The sequence below is a fragment of the Bubalus bubalis genome, chromosome 2 (assembly GCF_019923935.1).
Source record: "Bubalus bubalis isolate 160015118507 breed Murrah chromosome 2, NDDB_SH_1, whole genome shotgun sequence".
NCBI lineage: Eukaryota > Metazoa > Chordata > Mammalia > Artiodactyla > Bovidae > Bubalus > Bubalus bubalis.
The window spans coordinates 143,297,880-143,320,607 of NC_059158.1; the positions used below are offsets into that span (position 1 = coordinate 143,297,880).

General features: G+C 38.0%; 1 protein-coding gene across 5 annotated transcripts in view; it reads right to left on the bottom strand.

The window, feature by feature from the left end:
• The window catches only part of ICA1L (islet cell autoantigen 1 like), a 57,788-nt gene that overhangs the window by 18,964 nt on the left and 16,096 nt on the right, over positions 1-22,728 (bottom strand). For 3 of the 5 annotated variants that reach the window (XM_006055005.4, XM_006055004.4, XM_044937427.2), the window contains exons 2-9: positions 18,739-18,907; positions 15,752-15,824; positions 11,319-11,442; positions 9,958-10,156; positions 7,006-7,131; positions 5,517-5,615; positions 4,208-4,293; positions 2,268-2,311 (exon numbers count right to left, since the gene is read on the bottom strand). In XM_006055005.4, coding sequence (XP_006055067.2) covers positions 2,268-2,311; positions 4,208-4,293; positions 5,517-5,615; positions 7,006-7,131; positions 9,958-10,156; positions 11,319-11,442; positions 15,752-15,824; positions 18,739-18,900 — 913 coding nt within the window. In that variant the 5' untranslated portion in view covers positions 18,901-18,907. The remainder of the gene's footprint in view (positions 1-2,267; positions 2,312-4,207; positions 4,294-5,516; positions 5,616-7,005; positions 7,132-9,957; positions 10,157-11,318; positions 11,443-15,751; positions 15,825-18,738; positions 18,908-22,728) is intronic. The other 2 variants (XM_044937437.2, XM_044937436.2) reach the window with 2 other exon arrangements.

A 22,728-nucleotide genomic window follows, 5' to 3' on the forward strand; every position in this document is an offset into this window, starting at 1 on the left:
ATTTATATTTGTAGTCTTTGTGGTGACAGCCATTCTGACAGGTGTGAGATGGTATCTCATTATAGTTGTATTTATTTTTAAACAGTTATTTGGCTGTTTCAAGGCCTTAGCTGGAGCACACAGGAGTGTCAATCTTCACTGCAGCACGTGGGATCTTTAGCTGTTGCATGTGGGATATAGTTCCCTGACCCAGTATTGAAACCAGGCCCCCTGCATTGGGAGCACAACGTCTTAGACGCTGGATCACCAGGGAAGTCCCTCATTATAGTTTTAATTTGCATTTCTCTGATGATTAATGGCGTTGAGCATATTTTCATGTTCCGGTTGGCCATCTGTATGTCTTTGGAAAGATGTATGTTCAGGTCGTCTGCTCATTTAGGTTGTCTTTTTGATCTTGAGTTGTATGAGCTGTTTATATATTTTGGATAATAATTTCTCATAGGTCATATCATTTGCCAATTTTTGTCCCATTACACAGGCTGTCTTTTGATTTTGTCAATGGTTTCCTTTGCTGTGTGTGCAAAAACTTTTAAGTTTAATCAGGTCCCATTTGTTTATTTTTGCTTTTATCTCCTTTGATTTAGGAGAAAGATCCAAAAGAAAATTTTGCTATTTATGTCGAAGAGTGTTCTACATAGGTTTTCTAGGAGTTTCATGGTTTCTAGCCTTACATTTAGGTCTTTAGTCATTTTGAGTTTATTTTTGCCATGTATAGTAACATGGATGGACTTGGATGGTATTATACTAAGTGAAATAAGTCAGACAGAGAAAAACAAATGCTGCATATCATTTAGATGTGGAATCTACAAAACAGAATAGACTCGTGAATGTAACAAAAAGGAAATAGACTTGCAGATACAGAAAACAAACTAGTGGTTACCAATGGGGAGAAGGAAGAGGGAAGGGCAACTTCCGGATAGGAGATTAAAAGATACAAACTATTATGTATAAGATAAGCTAGAAGGATATTATATAACAGTTTATATAATAGTGTAACACAGGGAATATAGCCAACAATATCTATAAATGGAGCATAACCTTTAAAAAGTGTGATCACTCTGTTGTATATCTATAACATATAATATTACATCAACTGTACTTCAACAAAAAGGGGACATAACTACTGATACAGCAGGCTTTAAAAGATAAAATAATACTATAAGTGGATGTTGACACTACAACAATGCCCATTATATTTCATTTATGTTGGTTAAAAAATATTCTCTAATTGGATACAGGATTATGTATGCACCATTAGATAACATTTGGAACATATGTTTGATGGTATGTTAGATATATGAGCTCATGACTATTGTAGTCTTTGGTTTCTTTTATCAGTATGGTCTGTATTTATGTATATGCTTAAAAAATATTGGACACCTACTATGTGCTACATAGTTTATAACTATATCTAGCATCCTGCCAGGTAGGAGTGTATGAGTCATTTTTCTGAAGAGAAATATGAAAAAGGCATAAATGACTCATTAAAAAAAAAAAGTTAGCCTTCAAATCCAGATTTTTCTGGCTCCAAAGCTACAGTAATTAAAATATATGTTGACTGTACATATAATGTATATTTATTTTAAAATAACATAAATTTAAATATGAGAATAATTTTTGAAACAATCATACTGACCTGTGAAATGAATATCTACACTAAAAGCAACTGTCTCTAAGAAGGCCAGAATTCCCTAAAGAAGATAATTGGACACTCTAATTATGATTGCCTGAAAGCTAACTCATTGCCAAGCACAGCCTCCAGTTCCACCCGAGCAGGAAGCCTGGACTGAGACCCTGGGCAGCTGCAGAGCAAATCCTACCACCTGCCCAGGCAGGGAAGCAGGTGAGCAGTCCCACCCAAGAGGGGAGCATGGTCCTTGGCCCACCTGACCAGGATGCCTTAAAAGTGACCCTGGGGAGCCTCCAAGCCCAGCTTACAGTACTGCCCAGCACCACATCCCAAATTAAACATAGTAACTATGTGAGGTGATGGATGTGTTAACTAGTCTAATGGTGAAAATCATTTTGCAATACATACAAGTACCAAATCACCCAATTGTACACCTTAAACTTAGAGTATTACATGTCAATTACAACTCCATAAAGCTGTTGTAATGCGAACTCAGAAGGGTTTGTACAGAGACATAAAGCGACTTAACGTTTTTTAATTAAATGGATATTAATACAATCTCTCTGAAAAGGCTGCAACAAGCTGTTTTCACGTTTGTATGTGATCATTTCACATTTTATCGAATCAACCATCTTACCTGGTTCACTTCCCAAGTTCACTTCCTCATCTGACAAAACTAACCTAAAGTAAAACAGAAAAATGAAAAGATTTTGGTTAAAATACACTGGGGACTCATACTCTACAAACAGTTCTGTATGGCTTAAAAAAGTTTTTTTTTTTAAACTGAGGAGGCAGTTGTCTGGTAGATCTCCTAAAATCTGAGACAAATCTTTTCTAGAGCTACATAGACTGTAAAAATAACCTTTCACCTCTTATTCTTTCAATGCATTTATACTGAGTATTGACTGAAGCACCAGGTACCATGTTCAGCATGGTGAGCACCGTGTGAAATACCACACAGAGAACATCTGTCACCAAAGCCGTCGAGTATGAAGTTTAGTTTTCAAGCATTAAAAGGTTTTTGCTCAAGAATTCTTGGCAAGCAAAGTATTGAGAGGTTGAGGTTGACACGTACGTACACACTGCTGTATTTAAAACAGATAACCAACAAAGATTTACTATTTAAAAAAATTAAAAATTTTAAAAAAGAGATTAAAAAAAAAGAGTGCTTGGGAACTACAGGGAATGAAGAACTGTAGAAAAAATGGAGTACTCTATTTTGAACAAGAAATTGATGGTTACATTTGGCTAAAATAAGACACATTTGGCTAAAACATTCTCGACCAAAACTAATTTTGGAAAGTGTTATCATCCATCTGGTATAATAATTTAAAAAAATGAGATAAAGAAAGTTTTATCTTTTTTTTTTTTCGGATGTACCGAGCGGCATGTGCGATCTTAGTTCCCAGACCAGGAATGGAACTCATGCACCCTGCGTTGGAAGCACAGAGTCTTAGCCACTGGGTCGCCAGAAAAGTCCCGAGATACAGAACCATTTTTCATAATTCTTGGGGTATAAACTCACAACTCTAGTGTTGGGTTTTTTTTTTAATAAGCCTTTAAAGACACTTAAAAGCAATACAATATTTATTTGCAAATCCCACAGAAATAAACCTACAGAACAAATGGATAGTTTGATATGGAATGAAATGTTCAACAATAGTATACATAGATTGTGTTTTAAACATTTTGGACAGAAGAGAGGGTTGAGGTGCTTTGGAACCTGTTAGTTAACGTGAAAGGCAGCTTTCATAATGCTGAAGATGGGTGAGGAGATTTCGAATAAAACTTCCATAAAATGTGGTAACAAATATAGCTACTAAATTAATAAACAATGTACAATTTAAAGTCTCAATATATGTAACTAAGTTAATACATTTAATTTATATCTATACATTTGATTACTTAATCTATATTCTAAAACATTGTATATCCAAGGTGGTTAAAAAAATTTTTTTCTGTTTGGATATCCCCCTGGGGAAAAGGGTGAAATGCCTATATTTCAGATCACCTTTCACTCAACAATATAGTGTTGTCATTGTTTGGGCCTATTTCTGGGTTCATCATTATACTCAGTGCAATCTAGTTAAAATGCCAAGTGGCAGGTCTGCAAGGAAAACAAAGGTAACATGTCACTAAAGGGAAACAGGCAACATGAAGGATGAGCACAGCAAGGGCCTCCCTTTCTAGGGAACCAATCCCAGTCCCCTCGGTGTTGTCTTGGAGACAAACTGTCACCAGCTTCCATCTCATAGCTACCAACACCTAGCTCTTTCTTTTTCAAGCAGTCCCTTCTGGGATTCACTAGAGACAGGCTCTTAGTACAAGACCCAGTCTCCTACACTAAATAATTTGGGATTATCACCCAACTGTTCTGTATTCCTATCACCAACTTTGCCTGCCATGCCAAAACTGGGGCAAGGGGTAAGTTTCAGAGCAGATGTCTAACGTTAACTGGAAAAATGACACAGAAGTATTCAGTCTTTGGTAAACCAGAGAAGAAACAACTCTTTCCAAATATATACTACAATGGTATCCAGAACTTCATAGCACGATCTGTAACTTTTGTCTGCTCACCTATTGAGGTTTTCAGGGAGAGAATTGTCTTCTATTCGTTCTTCCTTGTGGTCTTCAGTAAGCTTCATTGGAGTGTCTTGTAGTTGCTAAGGATAAGAAATTTAGTGTTAAGTAAGTGGGAGGAATCTTTTTCTCTCTTTGTGCAAACAAAAATGAGAATAAAAATTCTAAAGAACAATATAAAACAGGAAGAGTTCTGAAGTCAAGAGTGGGAGATGTATGCTGGTATAATTTGACCCGAGCCCTGCATCCTTTGTATCCTGGCTGCCCGTGGCCGTGACACACACTGTGGACTAGTCACAGGGTCCTCCACTCTAAGATATGCCACAGAAGACCTCACTGTGTTGCCAGCCAGCACTGTGATGCTCTAAATACAACTAAAGATTTTCAGCTTCAAGTCTAAGCTGAAATTGGATATGAAAGTTGCCTAAATACACAGTATGTTATCCAGCAAAACATTAACATAGAAAGGTAAAAAACCAAAACACACACCACCACCACAACAACAACAAAAACAAAAAACCCCAAATCTATTAGATTGGAAGATGCTATGTCAGGACCTGACTTAAAAAAAAATCTACACCAAGCCCCAGTAACATACGGTTATAGGATGTGAACCCATCACAAACATCACATCCAGCTTAGGCAAACTTAACATTTTCAACTTCTACTGAAAATAAAGCAGAATGATTAGTTCAAAGGAACTGAAACGTAGCCTACTAGAATGGATGAAATGATTAACACAGTGCATCTCTGCTGGATAAGCCACACATACAGAAAGTTGACAGGAAGAGTACGTTTTACATGTAGGTGTTATGGAAAGAGCTGACCTAATTCGGTACTCCTCAGCAGCAATCACACATACATAATGACCAAAACTGGCATAATGGTACCATGGATCACATCTATGACATAAGTGTAAAAGGAAAGCAAAGAGACTTTAACTCCTAAAACTGTCAGGTAGGTAATGTCATTTTTGAAAACACATGACCACTTTCCATCACCTGTTTCTCTTTCCATTACCTTTTCTTTTTGCATTTTAATTTTCTTTTTACTTTTTCTTTTATTCCGCTCTCCCCCACTCTACTGATATCACGAGACCACCAGCAGCGTGCCCATGTATTTGTCCAGTGCTGCTGGCAGCATTTGGAATCTGGGAACTTCATAAAAATGACTAACTGAAAGAGTATAAAAAAATGATTCCCAGTGTTTTGTAAGTTTGAAATTAGGCTTAGCAAAAAGCAGTCTCAAGGTTATCGTCCAGATGAAGTGTCATATATCTAAGAAAAGAGCACTGAAAGGAACGTACCTTGAGAGCTACAAAGTCGTATGGATGAAGGCCTATACAGGTCCCATGAATCTGGGACATCATTCGAGCTGTCTTCTCCCAGAATCCAAGCAGTGTTCTCTGTAGAGAAAGACAAGGTGGCACTACAGTCCCGCTTCCTCTCCTTTTTTCAGTGCTCTTTTTCCTCACTATCGTAGACAAATAGTTGTTGTCAAATAACAAGAAGTAGGATCTAAAATCAATTTCCAGGTCTGGGGAGCCCGAAAGCTCTGTAAACAGTAACTGCACAGGGACTGGCACTGTGTCTGCATGTATGTCGCCCGTGTGCATACAGCACTGACAGATAACCGGAGCCAGCTCGGGAGGGACTGCAGCCGAGAGCATGACGCTGGCCGATGAGAACACCTTCCGAGGGGGCCCAGGAGAAAAATGTTCAAAGCACCAAAATATCATATTTGCATCAGAGGTGTATGTGTAAACTTTTATGTTGGTAAGCATGTATAAAACTTTATTAACTGGAGTAAAATAATTTGTACCATTAAATTTGGACTTTCATTTAGGGCTCAAGGAAGATTTGTCAAAAAAAAAAATGTGTTATCAAGCTAACTCAAGTAATTGTACATTTTCCTCGCTGCTTCAAGGTTCCTGTTCAAAGTGAGGAGGTGAGTGAGGAGAACAAGGGAGAGCTGGGTAACAGCCGCTGTGTTTCTGGCATCATGCGACACAGATCACCACGTGCTTTTATTTTCAAGTGTCACTTGTCTTGATTCTTAAATCCCACAGAATTGAACTGAATTAGGCAGATTCCTTAAAAGCAGCATCAAATGCCATTTCTTTTAGTTTATTATCATTCTCCTATGCAAAAGTTTATTCTATTTTGCCACTGACTGATAAAATCAGTAACTGTTACCTGTTAATATCTAACTTACTCATTGTATGCTATTTATGTGTGACTTGGAATAAAGTAAACACAAATGTAATCTCCTTCTGAGATTACAGTGGTATGGCATGATGATCTGGCAGAACTGAACATAAGACTTAGAAAACCTAAGTTTTTAAGCCCAACACTACCATTTCCTTTAAGTCTCATTTAATTTTCACTTTCCTCATCCACCAATGGTAGAAAAGTGTTGAACTTTTGGGTCACAGCATCTTTGCTTCAAATAAAATTGTGTGTAGAATTAGTTCAAAGTGGAGCATCTCCGAATGAACCAGACTAAGAGGCCTTGAATCCTGACTCCTCTCAAGCTCCTAAATGTCTGTCTGTCTCTCCTTCCTAGGATATCAAAGGGAATAACATGAAGCTACGGGAGCAGGTAATTGCTAAAGTCTTTTCCAGTCTAGTATTCTATGATTCTGAATGTCATAACCTTAGTAAGTCAAGTTTAACAAAATCAAAGGAATCTGATCAATTATACAATTTTTTTTGCACCCTTTAGACAACTTTTAAAAAGGAATCTCACCACTCATCTTTTTACTGCAAGGATATGCTGACCATGGAGGTGGGTACCTGGTAGGTAGCAAGTGAATGAGACAACATGTTACAGCGACTAGCTCCAAGTAAATCCACTTTCTGACAAACATCCATCTTTAACTTGTCAAAAGAAGTTTTGCTATTTCTCACTTGGATCTGTACCTGCAACCACAAAAATGTAGCTTATTAATACTTCTAATATAGAAATAAATGTACCACACAGGTTCATGATACATGTTTTCAGACACATGAAATTGTAACAAAGAAGATTCTCCTTCCCTGAATTAGTATTTCATGATTCATTGAAAAGATTTTGGCTATTTTTGGTAACTGTGGGAGATTCTTTCCACCAGGTATCTTTATGCTGAGAAACTATGTGACGAAAGACAGAAAAAAAAGTATATAGCTAAGAAGAAAAAACAGATTCCAAGTAAAAAGAAACATCCAAAACTACTGATAGATAATATTTAGCTAAGAAATAGTAGAAGAATAAATGGAAAGGGGACATAGTTAAAGTGTTATAAAGCATTAATAATAGCTCTGAATCATACAGATGTATTTATGAACTTAAATATAGGCTTATATTTCTTACACATAGGTGAGTCATTTGTCAGTAAGTCATGTGAATATTCAGCTTTAAATGTGCTTATTCATTCAATGAATACTTAAAAGGTATCTATTATGTGCCAGGCACTGCTCAAGGACCGGGGATGCTGTGGTGAACAATGTTCTTCGCCACCATCCCTGAGTGAGGGGGCACAGGAAAAAAAAGGAAGTAAATATATAAGATGATCTCAAGTCACAAGTTAGCATATGCATGAAACAGAACTAAGCAACAACTTTTGGTAAGATGTCAGCAAAGCCATTGATGAGCTCAATGCATGATGTCTGAACTGGGACAGGAGGACAATGAGCAGATGAGCGGACCATGCTAAGACATTGAGGAGAGCCTGCTAGACCCAGGGAAAAGGAAAGACAAGTTCTAGGTATGGGGAGGTGTCTGCAGAAAGGGAAGGAATGGGGTAGAGCATATTCCTTCCTTAAGCACAGAAAGTAAGTATGAGATGTGGCTGCAGAGGGCCCAGGGAACAGAGTGTGCAGGGCTATTTGGGTCTAGATAGGAGGTGTGGATCCTATTCTTTTTGTTTGTTTAATTGAAGTGAAATTCACATAACATGCATTTAACCATTTTAAAACTGTACAATTTAGTGACATCAGTGCACTCACACTGTTGTGCAAGCACTCTCGGATTGTATCTGTCAAGGATTATAAAGGGGATAGAATGACAGGTTGACTGAGGCCACGTGTCCATCTACTGCCCATGTTTCTTGGAGAAATCAATGAGGCAAAGCACTTGTAACAGCTAGTAGAAAGATTCCATCTATATTAAATATAAGTATGAATTATTACAGCTACTTTAAATATTTATAAAATGGAGTGAGTACATTTTAAAAAAATATTTATTTGGCTGCAGTGGGTCTTAGTCATGGCATGAGTGATCTTTTAGTTCAGGCATGCGTGATCTTTTAGTTCAGGCATGCAGCATGCAAGCTTAGTTGGGACATGTGGGATCTAGTTCCCTGACCAGGGATGGAACCGAGGCCCCCTGCATCGAGAGCATGGAGACTTAGCCCCTGGACCACCAGGGAAGTCCTAGAGTGAGTGAATTTCACTATTTATGTATGGTAAATTCAGGGGATACAATTTATAATAAGTAGATTATTTAGCTTATTTAACTAATATGCAGAGCACATCATGTGAAACGCCAGACTGGATGAAGCACAAGCTGGAATCAAGATTGCTGGGAGAAATAATCAAGAACCTAAGATACGCAGATGACACCACGCTTATGGCAGAAAGCGAAGAACAACTAAAGAGCCTCTTGATTAAAAGAGGAGAGTAAAAAAGTAGGCTTAAAACTCAACATTCAGAAAACTAAGATCATGGCATCTGGTCCCATCACTTCATGGCAAATCAATGGGGAAACAATGGAAACAGTGATAGACTTTATTTTCCTGGGCTCCAAAATCACTGCAGATGGTGACTGCAGCCAGGAAATTAAAAGACGCTTGCTCCTTGGAAGAAAAGTTATGACCAACCTAGACAGCATATTAAAAAGCAGAGACATTGTTTTACCAATGAAGGTCTGTCTAGTCAAAGCTATGGTTTTTCCAGTAGTCAAATATGGATGTGCGAGTTGGACTATAAAGAAAGCTGAGCGCTGAAGAATTGATGCTTTTGAACTGTGGTGTTGGAGAAGACTCTTGAGAGTCCCTTGGACTGCAAGGAGATCCAACCAATCCATCCTAAAGGAAGTCAGTCCTGAATGTTCATTGGAAGGACTGATGCTGAAGCTGAAACTCCAATACTTTGGCCACCTGATGTGAAGAACTGACTCACTGAAAAGACCCTGATGCTGGAAAAGATTGAGGGCAGAAGGAGAAGGTGATGACAGAGGATGAGATGGTTGGTTAGCATCAATGACGTGATGGACATGAGTTTGAATAGGCTCTGGGAGTTGGTGATGGACAGGGAAGCCTGGTGTGCTGCAGTCCATGGGGTCGCAAAGAGTAAGAAATGACTGAGTGACTGAACTGATATGTTCACACACACAGTTGCTTTAAAAGTTTGTGATCAAACTTGTGTATTGTGGCAGAATGAAAAATTTGATAACCTTCACTTATAATTAATAATCACTTTACATGAGTTTTCACTTAAGTACTTTCCCTACTTAATGAATGATTTTCCTCCTGCAAACCACTCCTAAAAGCCCAGGTAAGCAATATTTGAAAGGCAATTATATCTATTATGCCAAATAGTGGGGGAAAAAAAAAGTGCGTGAAAACTTTTTTTATTTACTTCAACTGGAGATTTCCAAGCAACTTAAGAATTTGTAATATAACACATTTTCCAAAACTAGTCTGATGTTTTATGCTGAGTTATTCTGTAGAGGTTCAAAAAATGAATTAAATGGATGTATTTTCATACTTTTCGGAACTTTTCCACTTGTTTTAAGGTGTCTGGGTCCAGTTCTTGAGATACATCTTTCATCCACAGCAGGGCTCCTCTGTATTCTGTGCGCGCCTGCTCCATCCGATTAATTGTCGTCAAGGTATCAGATACCGCCCTTTGACTGAATGTTGCTACTTCTTGCTGAAGTCGAGACAGGGGAGTATACAGGGCCAATCTAATGACAGAGAGGTAAAAAATCAGAGGAATGTACATCCCACAAGCAAAATAAAGACAACCATAAAGCAGAATTTGCTGTCAAGATGAGTCTATAAACAGGAAATTATTAAGATGCCTAAGAAAATTAGAAAGCAATAAGGCTCATACAGCTAACTCTTAATTGTTAATATAGGTAATGTTCATATTTCTCCTTTTTCTTCTTTTAGGGAATACATCATTTTTGCAACATTTCGGGATGGTTACCATGTATAAATGATCTGCCAAGTAAATCTGCCACTTAGAAAAGAATTTCATGAGTAAATGAGATCCTATATTTATAAAGCATGTTCCTATAAGCAGAAAGTTGGGGTTTTTTGAAAAACTGAAGGAAAATCTGGGTGTTAGAAAAGTAGATAAAATGCTAGATGAGCTAATGAGGACAAAATCCATAGCATCTGAGAATGAGAACAAGAGGAAAAAAGGATTTAAGAAACATAAGTCAAACCCAGTTTCTCTATCTGCTTCTGACTCAGACTTAGTGAATGGAGAGACTTGTATTTCATGTCCCTTGGTCATCTCCTTAAAGATGGACTTTTGCACTAATGTGGTGTTTCAGCATAAAGCCATTTAAGTTATGCAATGCCATTTACAGGTCTGATAAAGCCTGCTTTTATTTTTATCTAAAAGAAATATGTTGGCTGAATTTAGTAATTGCAGGAGATTCTTTGTAACAAGTATCTTTATGCTAAAAAGTTATAAAATAATAAATGTAAAGTATATAATTAAGAAAATATTTCCTCTGCTTAAAAAGACATGTTCCAATGTACTCATAGATGGTACAGTATCCAAAAAGTGAAAAAAAAAATATATATATATACACACATACTTCAATTTTGGCCATTGTTTGCCTCTCTTTCACTAAACCACTTAAGAAATTTAAATACAGGCCTAAAGGCTATTTCCAGGAATTAAGCAACCTATCAATATAAAATTTTAAGTAATGATTTTAAGTACAAAATAAGAATTAGGTATCAAAACAGTTATATACTGCAATATACAATTCTTCTCTTTTAACCTTCCACTGGAATCAAGAGAAACCTTAAAATATTTAAATTTAGCTACATACATCAAAACTGTCATACTGACTATAAAGTTAAAGATGATGCAAAACCATGATAAACCTTTGCTTGGCTGAAGAACAGAGTGCCTTGCCAGTGGCGTCCATCATTTTGCCAGCCTGCGTTGTATCCCGTTCTGCTTGGAACTTTAAAAAGAGCCCTAGTTCGTTTTCTTCCTCCGATATAACTAGGGGAAAAATTACAGTATAGTTCATTGTTTCATTTCATCATTTGTTTAAAACACACACATATACAACTAACATTCTCACAGCAATAATTCTCTATACTTAACAATTACTTAGGGGCAGGAGGAGAGAGACTTGTTTTTAAAATGTAAATTCCTGGGCTCTGTTTCCAGAGACTTTGATTTTACAGGTCTGAGGATCTGCCCTTTCTTTTTTTTTTAAACAAGAATTCCAGATGGTTCTGATCAGTGACTCCATAGACCTCACTTTGGGAGAGACTGATCTTTGGTGGGAAAAAAAAAAAAATTTCCAAAATGATAAAACCACAGATGACACATTTTCAAATGTGCAGAGATGCATATTAGGATCATTAGCACTTATAAAGTATTTGGTGGCCTATTTAAACTTATTCTTGTCTCCCATCCTGGCTTCATCGTCTATGCTCAGTATCACAGATTCACAGTTGTCCACAATTTTGCTGCTAAAACCCTAAAAGTTGTCACATAGTGCAATACTACTCAAAGTGTGGTCCGTGGACCAGTGCTGGCCAGGCTAGTCCAGTGGTCTGGTCTGTGGACCATTTGCTACCAGCTTGCGACAAATACTCACACTAAGAAACCATTAAGAAACTTTTACCTGTTTGACTATCTTGTATCTGTTGACTCTAATCACCAAAAAGTATGCTTATATTTGTGCATGTCTTCTTCAATTTTGTTTTTCTAAAAATTTTTTATTGTATTTTCCAAAGTGTCAGCTGACGACAGATTGAAAATAAAACAATGACCCTTCACCACAAAGTTTTAGAAGTACTGATCTAGTGGAAGATGACTTTTCATCACAATAAGACCACCAGGTGAGGGGAGCCCATAAAGTGTTCACACTGTGAGCTTAAAGTGAAAAACATGACAAATGTCATGCCTCGTTTCACTCTAGTTTACTGATGGAAAAACTGAAGTTAAAAACTGAAAGGGAAGTCCCTTGAGTCCCTCTGAAGCAGCAGGGGAACTCGGGCCTTCTCACCTGCTAGCTGCCCCCTCACTGGTCCTCCCACCGGTAGTGCCTACAAGGAAGTCCCTAGAAGGGCACGTGGTGTTTGAGAGAGGGCGTCTACACATCTGTAGTCTCGTCTGAAAAAAAATGTGCTGTTTTATAAATAGTTTGCTTGATCAAGAGTGGATTGGATCTGAGGAATCTTGTTAATATTCCAATTACTTCAGAGATGTACCAGTTACACATTTCCTCTGAATCAGAACTTCATAAAATTCATAAAATATACCTCAATGAAAACTACTAGAAAAAGATATTAATTTGTAGATGATGATCCGGAAAAGCCTCACAAAACATGGACCACCTCCTTATCAAATATCAACTGAACAGTAACCGTAATTGAGCCTCATCCTTATCAGTGCAGAAAGGGAAGGAGATGAAGCTGAGTCTGCACTGATTTGGAGCTGAGACCTGATGCCAAAACCCACCGAGACCCTACTCCTATGTGTCCTTCCCCAGTCAAGAGATTTTCATAAAGGTTTACAGTGCTGGAAGAATCTATGCAATGGTCTGATGTTAGTCTCAACAGAAGATCTATTAACCAAATAGTCTTCGAGAAATCACACAGTTATATACAATATTAAAGAGAAAGCTATGACAAACCTAGACAGCATATTAAAAAACAGAGACATTACTTTGCCAACAAAGATCCATCTAGTCATAGCTATGGTTTTTCCAGTAGTCATGTATGGATGTGTGAGTTGGACCATAAAGAAGGCTGAGCGACAGGATTGATGCTTTTGACTGTGGTGTTGGAGAAGATTCTTGAGAGTGCCTTGGACTGCAAGGAGATCAAACCAGTCAATCGTAAAGGAAATCGGTTCTGAATATTCATTGGAAAGACTGATGCTGAAGCTCCAGTACTTTGGCCACCTGACGTGAAGAGCTGACTCATTAGAAAAGACCCTGATGCTGGGAAAGATTGAAGGCAAGAGGAGAAGGGGACGACAGAGGATGAAATGGTTGGACGGCATCACCGACTCAATGCACATGAGTTTAAGCAAGCTATGGGAGATGGTGAAGGACAGGGAAGCCTGGTGTGCTATAGTCCACAAGGTCGCAAAGACTTGGACACGACTGAGCAACTGAACTGGAACATTTCAGGTTAAAGAGATGTACAGATATAGATTTTATCCTATACTTTCTCTTTATTGTTGTTCAGTCACTCAGTCGTGTCCGACTCTTTGCGACCCCATGGACTTTAGCACACCAGGCTTCCCTGTCTTCAGGCTTCCCTGAAATGCTCTGCTGCTATGTCACTTCAGTCATGTCCAACTCTACACGACCCCAGAGACGGCAGCCCACCAGGCTCCCCCATCCCCGGGATTCTCCAGGCAAGAACACTGGAGTGGGCTGCCACCTCCTTCTCCAGTGCATGAAAGTGAAAAGTGAAAGTGAAGTCGCTCCGTCGTGTCCGACTCCCAGCAACCCCATGGACTGCAGCCCACCAGGCTCCTCCATCCATGGGATTTTCCAGGCTAGAGTACTGGAGTGGTTTGCCATTGCCTTCTCCGCTGAAATGCTCTACCAGCATGCTAAATGATCTGGTGATTCCAGGACAAAATGCAGGATGCACAAACTGGCCAGTGTTTCTTTACATTTCCATTTCTATCACAGAACTCCCTTGGTCCAATGATTGCTTGATTCAATGACTCCCTTGATTCAGTGACTCCCTTGGTCCATTTTACTGCTTGGTAAAATATTTAAGGTCCTTAGCAATCCGACTGGAACCTTCCTTTGCTCGTATATCACCCTACTATTCTCCATTACAAACTCTTCTGTCATGCAGACTGTTCTCACCCTTCAACTTTATTCCCTTGACTCCAACTCCCTTTTTTCCCCACATATTCAGCTTCTATAAACCCTTTGAGTTTTACTTCTGTTCCCATCTAAGTAGCTGCCAATCTCTCTAATACAGTTATTTTTTACTCCAAGAGAATTCAGAGGCATGTCTGCATCACAATCCTGAATTCAATTACATACTATTCTTTGTCTCTTATTTTATTACCGAAAGTTGTTTATCCAACTGTTTCCTGGGGAAAAATACATAGTTTTACACATGGCAGGCACTAAAAAAATTATCATGCTATAATGGATTTCTTGCCTTAATGGACAATATATGAACTTTGATTATCAACTTTTGAGACTAATTTACATTGCTGCACAAAGAAATCATTCATTGAGCAAATATGCACTGCACATGGACTATATGCTAGACAATGTTTCGAGGCTAGAAGATACAGAAATAAACACACAAATTTCTATCCTTAAGGAGAGCATATTCTAGTGGTGGTAAGAAAAACAACAGATAAAATATACAGAACGTTGAATACTGTTAAGTGCTATTGTTAAGTAGACAGAGACTGATGAGAAAGAGGGGTATATTTCATTTCAGATATGGGAGTCAGAGAAGGACTCACTAATAAGAGGACACTTGACCAAATACCTAAAGAGGATTAGGTATGCAGGTAGACTACTGTAGAGGAGATTAATGGCTCAGAAGGAGAGAGTTTTAGGAGATGAGACCAGGGAAGAAACCAGGATCAGAGAGGTGGCCACGCCCAGTAGGGAACTGCAAATAAGGCAGGAGGAGAGATTCAAAGATTGAGTTTTAACCAGAAGAGGTGAAGAAGAGAGGAGATTCCAGCAGTCACAGGATACTGAGAAGGAACGACCATTAAGAAGAAATCCAGGAATGCTGGTACCTGGAAGCCAAGTGAAGACAGTAGAGTGTCTCAAGGAGGAGGGAATAATCAACTGTGTTAAATAATGTGACAACAACTGAGAATTCGTCCCAGAATTAAGTTCTTCATGACTGTGACAAGAGTGATTTGGTGGAGTGATGGGGATGAAAACTTGACCGGGTGAGCAGAAGAGAAGGAGAAGGAGAAGGAATAGAGACTGTGTGTACAGATAATTATGTCAAAATTTCCTGGGAAAGGAGCAGAGGAATGAAGGGTAACTGCTAGATCAAGTAGAGGTTGAGAAAGAGAGCTTTTAAATGATGGAAAAAAATCCACTTAAGACTCTGGGAAGGAAAACTAAACTCAGCAAAATCAATCTGTGTCAGAGGATTTGATGAATTGAGCATGCTGGGGGATTTCAGGGTAGATCACTGTAAATATTCATTTTTGTCATAAGAAACGATTCCAAAATAGTTCAGTAAATTACTATTTTTACATTAAATCTTTCATCTTCAAAAATGCAAATGAATATTTATTTTAAGCAAGAATTGATGGTGGATAGATATCTATGATTTCATACCATTGAGTCTTAGCTGATATTTCTCAACTATCTTCAGAAGTTCAGTACATGTCTCTTGAATGGAGTGAAAAACCTTTGAAATATAAATTTTATTAGGACAATTTAAAGAACCATAAAGCAAATACAAAATATAAAAAAACACTTCAAAAGCAAAACATTTTCTCATAGGTATTGTCTATTTTCCTTGGCTGTGATATACTTCAGTTTTGGTTTTATTTCAGATGTAGAAAGCACATTTAGCTTTCTCCCATTACAGTTGGAAAAAATGATGATAAATACGTGGAAACTAATAAAAATTTATGACTGTGGAGTTTGTCCTCCCCTCAGCTCCAAACTATCTAAATAGCAATTTTAAAATGTACATTAAATACTGTCTACCACAGATGAAAAGAGTATAGATAGTTTTAGACAATATTAAGTAACTTAGAGGCTGGCTTTTCTCCAATATTGGTCTAAGAAAAATAGGTCAATGAATTTACCATAAAAATTAAATAATGTTGTTATAACAACAAAAATAAATTACCTTCAGATTATTTTTGTTTAGAATTTTCCATGAATATTAATCCCTTCATTACCACTGCTGCCAATAGCTAACAAAAAAATAAAATATCTTATAGACTCCCATTTCAAACTTAGTGGCTCAGTCGTGTCCAACTTTTTGTGACCCCGTGGACTACAGCCAGGCTCCTCTGTGCATGGATTCTCCAGGCAAGAAAACTGGAGTGGGTTGCCATGCCCTCCTCCAGGGGATCTTCCCAACCCAGGAATCAAACTCAGGTCTCTCGCATTGTAGGTAGATTCTTTACTGACTGAGCCACCAGAGAAAGTGAAAGTGAAAGTTGCTCAGTTGTGTTTGACTCTTTGTGACCCCATGGACTATACAGTCCATGGAATTCTCCGGGCCAGAATACTGGAGTAGGTGGCCTTTCCCTTCTTCAGGGGATCTTTCCAACCCAGGGATCAAACCCAGGTCTCCCCCAATGCAGGTGGATTCTTTACCAGCTAAGCCACCAGGGGAGCCCAAGAATACCAGAGTGGGAAGCCTATCCCTTCTCCAGGGGATCTTCCTGACCCAGGAATCAAACAATTCAGGGGTCTCCTGCATTGTAGGTGGATTCTTTACTGCCTGAGCCACCAGGGAAGCCCATCTCTATAGCAGTTTTGCTTTTATTTTGATGTTTGATCAGGCCAAAGGAAGACTGATAACAGATAACTAAATTCTAAATGCAGGAGTGACTATCAATTTTCCACATAAGTTTAAGTATGTTTGAATTGCACTTGGTATATGTATTTGTGTGTGTGTTAACTCACTCAGTTGTTGTTTTTTTTTTTAACTTTTATTTTATTTTTAAACTTTACAAATTGTATTAGTTTTGAACTCGCTCAGTTGTGTCCAACTCTTTGCAACCCCACGGACTGTAGCCACCAGGCTCCTCTGTCCATGGAATTCTCCAGGCAAGAATACTGGAGTGGGGTTGCCATTTCCTTCCCTAGGGGATCTTCCCAACCCAGGGATCAAACTTGGGTCTCCTGCATCACAGGAAGATTCTTTATCATCTGAGCTACCAGGGAAGCCAGAGCTGCTGTAAGTCCATGTGGAAGATTAGAAAAGAATACAAAAACAATAGTTGCATTAACACTATGGTGAAGCAATCCCCCCCCCCCATGGGTCCTTGAAAGATACATATACTATTGCTTTTCATTTTTACAACAAAAATATTTTTCTGTTTTAGTGAGGTATAAAATTGTAATATATTTAAAGTATACAACATGATAATCTAAGTACATACTTGATGCATATGTATACTTGAAAATATTTCTCATTCTTAAAAAAGATAATACAGTTGTGGAAGAAAGTTCTTGGGTGATTCCAAATAATTCTCTAATGGACAAAAATAACACTGAATATAAAATGTCACCCACAGATTACCTATCAATGTGAAATAAAACACAAAAAATCTACTTCTGTGGGAATATATGAATGGGTAGTGAAGAGTTCCCTTAGTGATAAAACATATTACTTATAATAAAGTCCCTTCATTTTTTTTTTCACAATTTGTCACTCAATCCTAAGAAGAATACTTTTTAACACAAATAGTAAAATCTGGTTAAATAGAAATAATTATTATTTTCATATTTGTTATGGCAGTGATCAGAGTTTATTTTTATAGAAAAAATTACTTAGTAAATTAAGACCCATTTTATTAGACCTATATTTTTTAGACCTATATTTATTTATTAGACCTATAATTATTAGACCTATATTTTTAAGAATCCCAACAAATCATTATATTTTAGGCATAACAGAGCCTCTGGCTAGAAATGTTTGTAAAAGGTTACCTAAATTAGGATATACACATGGAATTGGCAAATCTGCATTAAAAAATTCAGACTTCATTAATATACATGAGACCTTACTTCTAATTAGCTTGATTACTTAAAAGTATAAGATTACATGTAGGTTTAAAGTTGTTTCATGGTAATTATTTCATTTAAAATAAAAAACAGGCAAAAATACATTATGACATACTTCAATTAACTCCATCCTTAATAAGAGAAACAAAAACTCCAACTTGTAAAATCCTCACTCACTATTTGATCTCAGTAATCTATAATTATCACTATGTCAGTGAGGTATAGACTTCAGATAAAAGTAGTACAAATACTAGTGACGTGATACATAATGAGTATATGGTCCCATTAGGAACATAATCAATTCACTTACATAGCACACTAAGTATTACACTAGTGCCAGAGAAATTATCTGGTTCATGATCTACCTAATATGCACTCCAGCTCTGCCAACGCACAATTTGCTATGGCTTGCTTATCCAGAAGATCTGATCAACAAATAGATACAACTATTCTATTATCAAATTCTACATGTATCCAGGTCAGCTTTTCAGTGTAAAACTTGTCATAGTCCCCCAGTAGTCCCAAATAATAACAAGTTATATGCAAAACACTGAATCCTTATAAGAATTTACCTCAAGTTTAGCATCCAGTTCAGCATCAGATGCCACCACGTGCTCATCCTCCTTCTTTCCGGTTGCTTTGATGAAGACCTGTTTGGTTTTCCAGTATTTCTTCTGCATTCTACTGACTACTGACTGGTTATCTTCTGGTCTGTGCTGCCCAAAAAAATCCATGGAGTGACTACAAGAAACAGACTAAAATTAAATTTCTTTAAACATATTTTCAATAATAAGTATCCATTTAGCCAATATTTAGTTGAAAAACTGAAACAGATACTAAATAGAGTATTAATGTTAATAGCTAAACAAACTGTTTACTTTGTATGGTCTAAATTTATATTTTAATTATAACTTGCATAAATAACAGGCTGAGAGATTAATGACATAATAATTAGGTAACACAATGATCAACTGTTATGATTTTCCAATAATGACTGGCAATAATTTTTTGTTCAACCAAGTGTCTACTTGCAGACACTTCTTAGTTTCTAATTTTTGCTTTTGTAAAAATACTGACAAATGAACTTATACACACATCTCTGCATCCTGCTATTATTTCCTCAGGAAAACTTCCTATGGATTAACTGCTATTTCAGAAGAAAACACATTTATTATATATCCTCAGCTATGCAAAGATTCAGATATATATTCTTCTTTACAAGTCACTTAAAGGAATATTTTAGCATCCAATAAATTAAAAAAATAAAGATCTTAAGTATAAGGGAGACATGTTGTAAAAGAAATGGAGGTGAAAACTGTAACCATTTGTAAACTTAAAAATTAATGGTCTAAGTAATTGTTCTTAACAAGGCTAACATGGCTACATTTAGGAAATGCAAATGTGAAGTGTTCCTTAATGAAATGTAAAAAAAAAAAAGAAATAATAATAATAGTTTTAAAAGCCCAAATGATTCCAATCAATGGTGGGAGGCAGGAACAAAAGGAGGTACTAAAGTGTGTGACTCATTTTGAGGGGAATCAACAGATGACTAATATATTCTTAATGTTGGGAAAGAAATAGAAGTTTCCTTTCCTTTTATTTTGAAGTAATTACTAATCAAATAAAAATAGGGTGTCTAATTTCTAAATTACTAGGAGCAAAAGAAGGCAACAAGAAAAACTAGCAAAAGCAAAAGAAGATTGAAAAAACAGGAGTAAGGCAACATAAATAGTGCAAACAAAGATCACAGAATAAGAACAATTATACTATTTAGTATAATAAATGCAAGTTTCCTCTTAAATAATAGATTCTTTAATCTCAAATCATAAAAAGAGTACTATATCCAACTACATGCTACTCAGGATCCACCTAAAATAAGATGACAGAGACAAGTATTAGTTAAGACATACCAGGTAAATACAGTGCAAAGACAATGAAAGAGGGGATGATGGCTGCATTAATATCAGACAAAGTAGGGTTACATAAAGGCGTTATATGGAACAAGGACAAAAATATAAAGTCCACAGGTGGCCACTCTTCCAGATACTTGCTGGATATTCTCCTTCGTGTATCCTACTGGATTTCTGGACAGAGAGATCAGTCATCATTTAACTGCACAACCTCTCGTGTGCTATGTTGGTAACTTGGCTGGACATGATTTGGGATAGAAAGCAGTACGGAGGGATAATGGACTTGATATAAGCACTACATTGTCTGACACTAGTCTTGAGGGAAAACTAGCAGTTCATTTTTCCCCTGCGTTTTCTGCCTGTCTTTAGTTGCTCTTGATGGTTTTCAATTAGTTTTCCCATCCCATCAGTGTGAGGGTCAATCCAGTTGTATGACAAACTGCTGGTCTCTTCAACTACACTGATGCTTTGTTCTTGCTGTTTAGTTGCTAAGCTGGATCTGACCCTTTGCAACCCACCCCATGGACTGTAGCCTGCCAGGCTCCTCTGTCCAGGAGATTTCTGAGGCAAGAATACTGGAGTGGATTGCCATTTTCTTTTCCGGGGATCTTCCCAACCCAGGGATCAAACCCGAGTCTCCTGCGTTGGCAGGCGAATTCTTTACCACTGAGCCAAGAAAGGCAATGCCAAAGAATGCTCAAACTACAGCACAATTGCACTCATCTCACTTGCTAGTAAAGTAATGCTCAAAACTCTCCAAGCCAGGCTTCAGCAATATGTGAACCGTAAACTTCCAGATATTCAAGCTGGTTTTAGAAAAGGCAGAGGAACCAGAGATCAAATTGCCAACATCCTCTGGATCATTGAAAAAGCAAGAGAGTTCCAGAAAAACATCTACTTCTGCTTTACTGACTATGCCAAAGCCTTTGACTGTGTGGATCACAACAAACTGTGGAAAATTCTGAAAGAGATGGGAATACCAGACCACATGACCGGCCTCTTCAGAAACCTTGATGCAGGTCAGTAAGCAGCAGTTAGAACTGGGCATGGAACAACAGACTGGTTCCAAATAGGAAAAGGAGTATGTCAAGGCTGTATATTGTCACCCTGCTTATTTAACTTATATGCAGAGTACATCATGAGAAATGCTGGGGTGGATGAATCACAAGCTGGAATCAAGATTGCTGAGAGAAATATCAATAACCTCAGATATGCAGATGACACCACCCTTATGGCAGAAAGTGAAGAGGAACTAAAAAGCCTCTTGATGAAAGTGAAAGAGGAGAGTGAAAAAGTTGGCTTAAAGCTCAACATTCAGAAAACGAAGATCATGGCATCCGGTTCCATCACTTCATGGGAAATAGATGGGGAAACAGTGGAAACAGTGTCAGACTTTATTTTTCTGGGCTCCAAAATCACTGTAGATGGTGACTGCAGCCATGAAATTAAAAGACGCTTACTCCTTGGAAGGAAAGTTATGACCAACCTAGACAGCATATTAAAAAGCAGAGACGTTACTTTGTCAACAAAGGTTTGTCTAGTCAAGGCTATGGTTTTTCCAGTGGTCATGTATGAATGTGAGAGTTGGACTAGAAAGAAAGCTGAGTGCCGAAGAATTGATGCTTTCGAACTGTGGTGTTGGAGAAGACTCTTGAGAGTCCCTTGGACTGCAAGGAGATCCAACCAGTCCATCCTAATGGAGATCAGTCCTGGGTGTTAATTGGTAGGACTGATTTCGAAGTGGAAACTCCCAATACTTTGGCCACCTGATGCGAAGAGCTGACTCATTTGAAAAGACCCTGATGCTGGGAAAGGTTAAGGGCAGGAGGAGAAGGGGACGACAGAGAATGAGATGGTTGGATGGCATCACCGACTCAATGGACATGGGTTTAGATAGACTCCGGGAGTTGGTGATGGACAGGGAGGCCTGGCGTGCTGCGGTTCATGGGGTCGCAAAGACTAGGACACGACTGAGCGACTGAACTGAACTGAACTGAGCCACTAGGGATGCAGGCTTAGGCAAAATCAGTGAAGAGTACAAGTCTTCACAGTATCAGAAGAGAACATCTCTTCCCTACCCCAACTCACATGCTAATATAGCTCAAAAATATATGCCTGAAAAAAAAAGTATATGTCTGGCCTGTTTCCATTCCCTTACTAGTTTCTTCATAGGAGACAAAGAGTAACTTATCTGATTGGTGGTGGTTTAGATGTCAAGTCATGTCTGACTCTTGCAACACGATGGACTGCAGCCAGCCAGGCTCCTTTGTCCATGGGATTCTACAAGCAAGAATACTGGAGTGGGTTGCCATTTCCTTCTCCAGAGGATCTTCCTGACTTGATTGGATTTCAGAGTGATCAACTTAGTCCTCCCTTTCCTGTTTGAAATCTATCCTGCCTGCAGAGAGCACACATTCCCTGGCAAAGGGAACACAGTGTCTGGGTGGGTAAATCTGAGAAAGGTGAGATCTGCACATCTGTGGTTTTTTATAGAAATGAAGTGTTAGTTGCTCAGCCAAGTCTGACTCTGCAACCTTGACTGTAGCCTGTCAGGTTCCTCTGTACATGGAATTTTCCAGATAAGACTACTGGAGTGGATAGCCATTTCCTTCTCCAGGGGATCTTCCTGACCCAGGGATCAATCCCAAGTCT